This window comes from Haliotis rufescens, unplaced genomic scaffold, assembly GCF_023055435.1.
Source record: "Haliotis rufescens isolate VD_foot unplaced genomic scaffold, xgHalRufe1.0.p SCAF_2, whole genome shotgun sequence".
Classification (NCBI taxonomy): Eukaryota; Metazoa; Mollusca; class Gastropoda; order Lepetellida; family Haliotidae; genus Haliotis; species Haliotis rufescens.
In genome coordinates, this window is record NW_025963890.1 from 3,457,396 (window position 1) to 3,468,566 (window position 11,171).

General features: G+C 40.3%; 1 protein-coding gene across 1 annotated transcript; it reads right to left on the minus strand.

Moving 5' to 3' along the window:
* Positions 1-255: 255 nt before the first annotated feature.
* LOC124128585 (polyamine oxidase 7-like) lies at positions 256-9,796 on the minus strand. The gene is made up of 3 exons (XM_046492024.2): positions 9,759-9,796; positions 2,888-2,984; positions 256-2,094 (listed from the first exon to the last, which is right to left on the minus strand). Exons 2-3 carry the CDS (start codon positions 2,982-2,984, stop codon positions 623-625), a joined length of 1,569 nt encoding a protein of 522 aa, XP_046347980.2. The 5' UTR covers positions 9,759-9,796; the 3' UTR covers positions 256-622.
* Between the last annotated feature and the right edge of the window lie 1,375 nt (positions 9,797-11,171).

The following is an 11,171-nucleotide window of genomic DNA, read 5'->3' on the forward strand; positions in this document are numbered from 1 at the left end:
TATCCAACATCATTTCACGAAATTACTCTGATTACCGCATTAATATGAATATTGTAAAACGCAGCATCAGCGATCTCTATTTTGTGAACACTCTTAATACCATTCATATGTATGTGTATGTTGAATTCTTTATTCAGTACTATACCGGCCACAGGCCCTTTGTGCAAAATGTATGACATATTTAAGGCAACAGTCACAATGATAAAATACGTCTTCTTTCTTCTTTACTGTGATGCAGATATTTAGCGATATTATTAATGAGCTTTGTGTTTGTTGTAGGATAAAAGAAAATTAAACTTAGGGACATTTGGGTGTAGATAATATTTGAAGGAATATATAGATGGCGTAGGTGAGTATATGCAGGGCACACTAGCAGGAAATGAAACTCGTCTTCTGTTATGCCAAATTGACATCGTTTGCAAAATCTTCCTTCGCGAGGGATGTTAAGTTTCCCACTGCATCTAAACCCAATATAATATAAACTAACATGCATTCGAAATAACAATTAAGTCATTCACAACAAGTATTCAAATATATATGTTGGATGTTAGCTGTTTCCATATGGTAGAATGATGGTATGTGAACGTCTTCAGTCCACCTGTATCCACCCATCCTGCAGTTACTATGTACATGAAACAATAAGCACCACGATGCCCACAAGCACGGCCATTCTTCTTATGTCTCCGTCCTGTCGAAACCCACCCGATGGACATGCTGCAACCGTCGGGGACTCGGTACTCGGACCTGGCTCTCTCGGATCATAAACCTCGCACGTTCCTTTCGAACATTCAGTTACCTTAGTAGCCGTGTGGATTCCGCTTTCAACAGCACCAGTAACATAACAAGACACATTCCAACTAAACGCTTCCCCAGCGAAGTAGATCCTCCCGACTGGTGCTCTTATAGCATCAAATACTTTGGGACTAAGAGTTCCTGTTTCCATGTTGCAGAAGCATCCCTTGTACAATGGATTGTTCTTCCAGTCCGTAATGAAAACATCCTCAGGTTCGGCTACATTACCGTAGACTCTCCGCAATATCGCAATCACCTCGTCCTTAACATCACTGTCAGTGAGTTGACTTATTCTGTTCGCCTCTTCTCCCTGGGTCACCATCTGGAGAATGTTGGTTCCAACCGGGAACAGTCCTTCAGCTTCTAAGTTCTGCCAAACAGGATACACGCCACGTTTTTTGTCTGCGTAGAGGATGAATTCAGTGTTATCGCAGAATCTTGCCGATGTCTCAGGAAACTTAAGGTACACGCTGACGTAGTTCTCCAGTCTGATTCGGAACAGGTTGTCCATCTTCCAGTCAGGTAGTGGAGGAATGAAAGTCACAGAACCGCTCTTCAATACTCCGATACTGAAAGTAACAATCACGAAGTCAGCCGTGAAGATCTTCCCGCTTGCGGTAGTTACAGACGCATTGGTGTCAGCGTAGTTGATCGTTTTAACGGTTTCGTTCAGACGAATACGTTGGTCGTTCTCTTGAAGCACGTTCTCCACGTATTTCTTAAGTATGAACTCATACCCTCTGTCATCACGGACATAGAAACTGTCATCGACTCGGTCTGAAATGCCCCTAAAATAACACGAAGTAACGTCAGGGCCAAATCCATCTTCAAAGTCGAAGTCAAAAATTTCCACAGTTTTTTCCACAGGCGTTTTAGGATGCCAGTTTCCGATATCAAGGCATGTGCGAAGGGACATGTCATCTGTCTTTTGGTCTCGAATTCTCCTGAAGACGTTTCCTGATTTAATCCTAGCTTTTGCCAGTTTATCCCAAGCCAATTCACCCTCGGAGGCCGTGACGTCAACGCCGTCATATGTTTTTATGACTACACTATCATAGTCTGACGATATCCCAGACACATTGAACTTCTGGATGACATCCCATAACGGATTGCCTTCCCGGATAGCCATCCAGTTTGCCCCAGCTTCTACAGTGGTTCCCCCAAATTTAATGGACATGACTCTGCCGCCGATTCTGTCCGAGCCTTCCAAGAGGATGAAGTCGTTGATGTTGTTTTCGCTTAGAGTCTTTGCAGCTGCCAAACCTGACGCCCCGGCTCCAAGAATCAAAACTTTGCTGTGTTCTGAAATATGCAGGATGCAGAGTTGAATGAGTGAGAGCACTATTCCAGCCACATCATCATATTTTCTAATAAGGGACCGGTCGCAACGCAGATAAACGCGATGGCTGAACGATCGGATCCAACACCGGGAGAGATTTGACACTCGGTATTGGGAGAAAGGTACAGGTAATTGACGTGAGGAATGTGAGAATATGCAGGAAATACCCACCTGTGCATAAAATGGACTTGTCCGACATTATCTATATAGGGAGTCATCATTATTTAAATACGGGTAAATATTTTTAAAGCTTGTACATTTTATCATCATCATCAAAGAGGCTGTACATAATGTTGATATCTCATATAAGAATTAACGACTCGTGGTCGTTGTGTATCGTACAATAAAACACTGCAGGGGGAATAAACCATGAGAAGCGCAGCCCCTGCAGTGTTTTATTGTACGATAACCAACTCCTACTCGTCGTTTATTTCTTCACTAGTGAAGATAGCTTCTGTGACGATCTTCTTCCAGGAGATGTAATTCACAAAACTTCATGAGTCTATGAACATTTCAAGATATTCTTTTACTCCGTACTTCTTCACGAGTCGATAGACATCCGGGATGAATCCAAGTGAAACTGGACTGCAGCGAGGAGAATAAACCATGAGCAGTGCAGCCCCTGCAGTGTTTTATTGTACGATAACCAACTCCTACTCGTCGTTTATTTCTTCACTAGACCTACATCATAAGGCTTTATTAAGGCGTTTAATGAAACAGAAAGATTATAATACATTTAGATGATTCGATGCATACTTATATTGGATTCGGGTTGAGCTTGCAGTCCTTCCACGGTATATAGAAGAAGCACCATGATTGCCAAAGACACCTTAGGAATGCCTCGATACTGCATCTGAAAAATGATTTAAAAAGCGATGCGTGAATGTGTGAGTGAGTATGGTTTTGCACATTTTAGAATTATTCCAGCAATATCAAAATAGGGGATACCAGAAATGGTCCTCTCACAATGCACTCATGTGGGGAATTGAACCCGGGCCTTCGTCATGAAGACTGAATGCTTTAACTACTAGACTACCCCATAGATGAGGTGAACAATTCGTTCCTGCAATACACGTAAGGTTCAAATCATTCAATTGTAGACTGAAGAATGAGACACAATTTATGTGCGGTAAATGGAGTAAATCTAGATACACTGGTGCATGTGAATGCCAAATGGCATAACAGGGTAACAACATCAACATGTGCCAAATGCGTATGTGGTACCTCAGTCTACGGAGCTCTAAGAAATATACCAACTCACGTTACATTTTGAGGTGAGGAGGAATGAGGTTTAACGTCGCGTTCAAAATTATGGCACTAACACAGCGACGTACATGCACGTGTATGTTTGTTGATTTGTGTGTGTATGTGTGTGTGTGTAGTGCTAGCACACCACACACCATGCCGCAGTTTAACACGAATTTATAAACCCCCCAGTGACGTCATCCTATTGTTCTCTGGTCGGGTTAAATCTCATAAACAGGGACGTTGTAATGTCCCTGGGATTTTATAGGATATTCAAGTCATATTTGCTATATAATGTGTTATTATATCCGATGGATTTTATATAATTTCCTGGGTATTATATTTATACAACTTCGGTTCAGATTGTAACATGTAATGAAATGACAAATATTTTCTTTATATTCCCGAGGATCGAACACGCAACCTTCGTATTTGTAGCCCAGTGAGTGTTCTACAAGGCTACAGAGGCGCTGATGTATCACAATGTTTCAAGATGTCCTTTTCAAGATCCGTATGCCAGCAACAGATATTTTACGCCCGTTTCCTAATGTTCATGGAAAGTATGTTTGAAACATAAAAATGTTGATAAATATTGTATAAAGTTTCTTTTTTCGGTTCATAAGTTAGATAAAAAACACTTCCCCTCGGGTTGTTAGTGATATATAAAACCCTTTCCCTCGGAAAATTCCTCGTGGTGCGGGTTTTACAGATCATAACAACCCTCGGACGTGTTTTATCCTATACACATAACTCAGACACAGTATACTGACTCCGAGCCGACCAGTCCTTGTTTTAGCCCCTTGTTGTCTCTTTTAACGTCTCTTGGTATGATGCGGTCGGGTATCGAGCCCCTACCTTCCGCTCTCCGGGTGGACGCTCTTCCACGCGGAGGCGGTCCATTACAGTTTGAAAGAAAATGCCTTAGTCATGGCGAACAAATTGAAATAGGATTCGTTCCTCTTGAACAAGGTATTCATTCGTGGGGCAAGCATCTGTACAGTCCGTTTGACTCCAAATGAGAACGATGAATTGCAAAATAACTCGAAATCCAGAAAAGTGTATGAAACATCAATGCGGTACTTGACTAGGAATACCCTGTACCCAACAAAATCTGAATTTTGTTTATTTGAAGACCCATGACGGATGAAGTTCTTTAGAAGAAGAAGTCTTTATTTGTACCAAGGCCACTGGCCCATATACAATACATACATTTGAAATAGTGTGGTACATGAAAAAAGGTAATGTCAGGTACAAATTTACAGGTTTACAGGCTTTTCATAATTACGTCTTCTTTCATAGCTGTAATACAGGTATTTACATAGTTTTCCAAGTAATTGTTTACACGAAGATGACAGTAGCGTTTTAAATTTATGCATATATGGATTATTGCAAAATGTTGTTGGTAGGTACAGATGTCTAATATCGTTGTAATATTCACATTCTAAAGTAAAATGATATTCATTCTCTGTACTTGTTTCACATATGGGACAGAGTCGTAAACGTAAGTCAATATCAGCCCATCTACCTTCGTTTACCTTAAGTCTTAGTAGCCCGGCTCTAAGCCTTATCAAAACATTTCGATATTTTATTTCAGTAATAATGGAAAGGTATTTTTCTGGTTCCAGGAGACTTTTAAATTCTTTATACAGAATGTACCTAGAACTAGCCTTGATAGTACTATTCCATGATTGGTAGAACATATTTATCAAAACGTTTTTAAAACTATTCATGAATGATGGTTTGTCGCCAACAGCTTGACTGAGCCAAACTACTCCGAATCCGTGAGAAAATAATATGGAACGAATAGAAGAAGCATAGTTATGACGACCACACTTGTCGTTATATACAAGCATATTATAAGATTTTCTTGGTATCCTATCTTCGTCCATTTCAATCAGTTTTAGCCAATACTTTACAGAACGACACATAGCATTTACATGTAGTGGGTACCGACCGCATTCCCCATACACAATAGCATTTGGGGTTTGCAAACCAACGTTAAGAAACTTCTTACAAGCCATAATATGCACTTGTTCTATTTTTTCAAATCTGTCTACACCCCATATTTCCGCACCATATAAAAGAATAGGTTGAATCTGAGTATCAAATATTTTAAAGAAAACTGAAGTGTCAACAAAACCAATCTTCCGTAGATTGCGAAATATTTCCATTAAAGCTCGTTTACCCCTTGATGCTAGATCTGAAACACATTGGTTCATCTTTGATGTATATGAGAATACAAACCCAAGATATCTATAGGAGTTGGCGGTTGAAATACGTTTGCCTTTATAGAACCATTTCTCATGAACAGATAACCGCCCTCCTCGTCTAAATACAACAACACTCGTTTTATCTAAATTAACCGTTAATCCATGTGAATCTGCAAAGTTATCAAGAATATTAAGTTGGTTCTGTAAACCAGTTACTGTGTCAGAGACAAGAATAACATCGTCGGCAAACAATAATAATAATATTTCAAACAAGTCAGGAAATAATTGTACGCCGTGTTTCCCATGTGATGAAACATCATTTGACAGTTCATTGATGAAGAAGGAAAATAATAGAGGGCTTAATATACAGCCTTGTTTAACTCCGTTAGGACAATCAAAATATTCTGTATAAATGTTATCATTACATCTCACACACGCTTTCACGGAGGCATAGATTCCCTTAAGTGCTCTCATCATCTTTCCACCCAAGCCTACATCGTGCAGACACTCCCATAGTTTAAGATGATTTACTGAATCAAAGGCTTTTTTAAAATCCACAAAAGCAACGTATAATTTCCCTTTTCTTTTCGATAAACATTTGTTAACAATTGCATTCAACGTGAATATGTGGTCAGCAGGAGAATATCCCTGTCTAAAGCCTGCTTGTGTCTCGGGTAATTTACTTCTTATATTAGCCCAATTTGTAAGTCTAGAGTTTAGGACACTTGTGTAAACCTTACTAATTGTACACAATAGAGATATCCCTCTAAAGTTATCTGGATTATTTTTGTTACCTTTCTTATGTAGTGGAAGGATAACAGCTTTCGTCCAGTTCTGAGGGAATAATCCAGAATCAAATAACTTATTGAACAAATTTCGTAGGAAAGGAGTTATTACATTTTCACATTTTAACATTTCAATGACCACGTCATCAACACCAGGGGATTTGCCATTCTTTAAACGATTTATAGCCTTGTGGATTTCTGAGTCGGTAATCGGCGACACCAAAATACACTGGTCAATCTCATCAAGTATAAAATCTTCATCACATTGACATTCGACTTCAGCATGTAATACATCTGTACACTGAAAAACGTTTGTAAAATGATCAAACCAGCACTCTTTACTTATGTTATTCTTTGTTTCCCTACGACCTGATATACTCCGTTACTTTTTCCAAAATGTGGTTGAATCAGATAGAGATAGCTTTAGTTTTGTTCGTGTCATAAATTGATAGTTTGATTTTGCTGTTCTGCAAACATGTTTATACTTGTTTCTCATTTTACAAAAGATTAACTTATTTTCGTTAGATTTCTTCTCTTTGAATTTCCTCATGTATCGCCTCGCTTCCCGTTTTGCTCGTCTGCATTCACTATTATAAAACCCCGTATTTCGGGGTGAACTTTTAACAAAAGGTACCTTCATACAGTCAGCGGCACAAAGAACAACATTAACAAATTTTTCGAGGGCAAGATTGAAATCAAAAGTTAAAAGATCGATGAGCTCGTTGAAGGATGGACATAGATTTGTTATACTTCCTATAAACACATCACGCTTACGAGGGTTCCATTTATATTTGTGTGTTTTGGTGGAAAGATAATCATCACTTGTAGATACTTTAGGGAGAAATATGTCCAAATGTAGACATACAGGCATATGTTTTGACTCAACTCTTGTATCCACAAACATGGATTGACAACAATTGTGAACATTAACGGAACCTATAAACCTTAAAGAGTGAGTGAGTGAGTGAGTGTGGTTTTACGCCGCTTTTAGCAATATTCCAGCAATATCACGGCGGGGGACACCAGAAATGGGCTTCACACATTGTACCCATGTCGGGAATCGAACCCGGGTCTTCGGCGTGACGAGCGAACGCTTTAACCACTAGGCTACCCGACCGCCCTAAACCTTTAAGAAACTATCATGTAATTTTGTATAGAAATGTGTACATGAAACGTAGGGGGGACAAACCGTGGAAGGCACAGCGCAAGCACGGTCTACACGTGCTTCACAGTGACCGTGTTCATTCAATGACAAGATGCGCTACTCAGCAGATGTTAAACAGTTGATGTTGAATGTGTATGATTTCTTTAGAAGTGAAGCAGAAAGAGCAAAGCCTTTTCATGCAATTAATAAATTCTTGAAACGAGCTTCAAAAGCTCTTGGTATGTCCCCTCAGAAACTTTAAAATGTTGTCAGTCGACGAGATACAAATAGTCAGGACAAAGAGGTAGGGAACATGTCAAAACCACGCAAGGTTGATAAATTAGACAGTTTTCAGAGGGATCAAGTCAGACGTGCAATTGTTAAACTGCACTCAGAAAATAAGTACCTGTCCCTGAGAATTTTGAAGAAACACCTTGAAACTGACCATGATTTACGTGTTACAAAGTACAAACTATGGCAGCTGTTGCATACATTTGGTTACAAATACAAAAAGATAACTGGAGAAAATAGGGCTGTGTTGTGTGAACGGTCTGACATTGTTCGTAGCCGAAATCATTACCTTCGTACCATCAAGCAGAAACGTGAAGACGGATATGAGCCCGTCTTCTTAGACGAGACATGGGTAAATGCGTCACACACAGCCAGCAGTCAGTGGGTACCCAGTGGTGACTGTAAGGAGTCTGGTAGAAAGTTACCAATGGGAAAGGGTGAAAGACTCATAGTTCTCCATGCTGGGTCTGTTAGTCAGAGTTTTCTCCCAGACTGTGACCTCGTCTTTAGAGCCAAGGCCAAAGACAACAGGGACTACCACACAGAAATGAACGGCAATGTATTTCTGGAGTGGGTGAAAGATAAATTAGTCCCTGCTTTGCCTACCAAGTCTCTCATTGTCATTGACAATGCACCGTATCATAGTGTGCAGGATTGAGAAAGCAAGACTCCAACCTCTAATAACCGTAAAGGAGACATGGTTACTTGGCTGCAACGGAGGAACATTACCTTTCCTTCTCGAGCGACGAAACCACAGCTCTATGAAATCATCAAAACTATGAAGCCTGACCCCGTGTATAAAGTTGACAGTTACATCAAGGGTCAGGGTCACGCTGTCTTACGACTGCCACCTTATCACTGCGACCTGAATTCAATCGAGTTGGTATGGGGCATCGTCAAGGGTGACGTTGGACGATCGAACACAACGTTCAAATTACGAGACGTTGAACAACTCGTAAAGGAATCCGTTGGTCGAGTAACAGTAGAAACATGGAGGCGTTGTGTGGCCACAGTCGTTGACGAGATAGAGCCACGTTATTGGTCACGAGATGGACTACGGCCAGCAACAGTCCAACCTATAATAGTGGCAGTCAGTTCAGGCACCAGCAGTTCCGACGACGAGATCTATGGCATGAGCGAGTCAGATTGCGACTGAAATTATCATGAGACGGCCCCTCCAACGCTCTGTCATTTCCCCTACCCCACAACGTGCAGTACATGCGTGCTTGGGCTGTGCCTTCCACGGTTTGTCCCCCCTACGTGTCATGTACACATTTCTATACAAAATTACATGATAGTTTCTTAAAGAACTTCATCCGTCATGGGTCTTCAAATAAGCAAAATTCAGATTTTGTTGGGTACAGGGTATTCATGGTCAAGTACCGTATTGATGTTTTATACACTTTTCTGGATTTCGAGTTATTTTGCAATTCATCGTTCTCATTTGGAGTCAAACGGACTGTAGTTACAGCTTCAATGGTCCAGTGGTTTCCTCGGGACAATATTCACAGCCGGCGCTGGACAAGTAGGTCATGACATTAACTCACTTTATATTCAGTCAGGTAAGCTAAAGCCGTTGACAAAAACAACCACAATGAAATATACCCATACCTCTGTTGGTGTACTTGCACAACATCCGAATGATGTTTTCTTCTAAAGTGGTGAAGGGTTATGAAAAACATAGATCCTTATGACCATAGTATCTGCTTTAATATGGAGAGAAGGAACACAAACCCATCACAAATCTGTGTTGAAGGTAGCTGTAGTCGGGTGTATAACAATATGTCACGCTTGTTTCACACTGTTGAATGAACGTGAATGAGTATCCATTCTTCAACACATAACATTACAACACCCTACTAAAATCAGAAACCATTTACATTCACAGGTATATCTAATGATTAATAAACTCGTTTGATGTGACTGCAAAACTGCAAAGTGTAAATACCCACCTTGTTCGTCGGGAGGAGCCAAGGTGCACAATGCCTGATGTCTCGTGACTCTTAACCTCTGTTGAGTTTGTTTAAAGTTTCTGCCTTGACCTTCCGACACAGATACGAGTTGGAATACCCATTACATTTTTACATTTGGGAAAGCAGTACGCGTCGTTCGCTCTATGGCTATGAAAAAAATACAATACCACCGCATAGAATTTCACACCTGTTTAAATAGGGCTGTATCTTTACATGTGTTAAGGTATATTTACATGTGTTAGCAGAGTCCCTTAGATTCACAGGGTGGCAGTTTATTCAATTGTGTTGGATGAGTGGATGAGTGAGCATGGTTTTACGCCACAACAATAATCCAGCAATATTACGGTGAACGACACTAGAAATAGGCTTCACACATTGTACCCATTCGGGGAACCAAACCCGGGTGTTTGGCCTGACGCATCAACGTAATTAGGGAAAAAGATATATTGTCCCCGAAACATTTTGCACAAACAAATGTATGGTTCAGGCTGTTGAAAGAGAAGATTTTGCCTGCCACAAAAAGTACATTGTTGCAAGGAGTTTTTCTTTAATAAATTCAAGCTAATAGTAAATCTAGATACATTGGTGCATGTAAATGTCAAATGGTACAAAAGTGTAACAACATCAACTTGTGCCTAAGTGAGTGGGTATAGTTTTACGCCGCTTTTAGCAGTTTTTCAGCAATATTATGGCGAAAGCTTTAACCCCTAAACTACCCCACCGCCCCTGTGCCTACGTAAACGTATGCAGTACCTCACTCTACGGGACCCTGAGATACTAATTCACATTACATTTTAAGGTGAGGAAAAATGTGGTTTAACGTCGCCGTTTTAGTCATATCCTTGACTTCAATCTTGGCTAAGCAACTGGTTATGCTATTCAAGGCACCTGTGCCATACGGACAATGTATGCACGGGGACTCAGTTATGTCCTTTTTCAACAGTACTGATTGCTTTAATTCTTACTTTAACCGTCGTCCGCCCTGTCCTCACCCCCGTTACCTCCTCCGTGCAAACCCTTCCTTTTGAGCCTGAACCGGTAGACTTGAAATTGTGGATTTGTTTTTCGACGGTATATGAGTAACACATGTGTCAACTTAGAGTACTGCTTTGACTGTTCTTCCATGCCATTTGTGTATTGATGCGGGAAACATCATCGAAGTAAATAATATAAACTCATTTATAGATAATACTACACTGATTCTCGTTAGATACCATTTTACTAAACGTTCGTTCGTTGAAAATGGTTCGGTTTCCTTAATCTATCAGCTGAATTCATATCATGTCCGTACCATTTTGGAAGAGGGAAATCAGAGTGTTCGCCAAAGACGTTCATCTTAACTGTACGACCCTCTACTGAAGACGTGAAAACCAACAAAAACAAATCTGCTTG

Coding starts and splice junctions, on each gene's coding strand:
- LOC124128585 (XM_046492024.2), bottom strand. CDS start 2,984: ATGCAGTATCGAGGCATTCCTAAGGTGTCTTTGGCAATCATGGTGCTT. Junction 2,095..2,887: donor TCAACCCGAATCCAATATAA/GTATGCATCGAA, acceptor TGCATATTTCAG/AACACAGCAAAGTTTTGATT.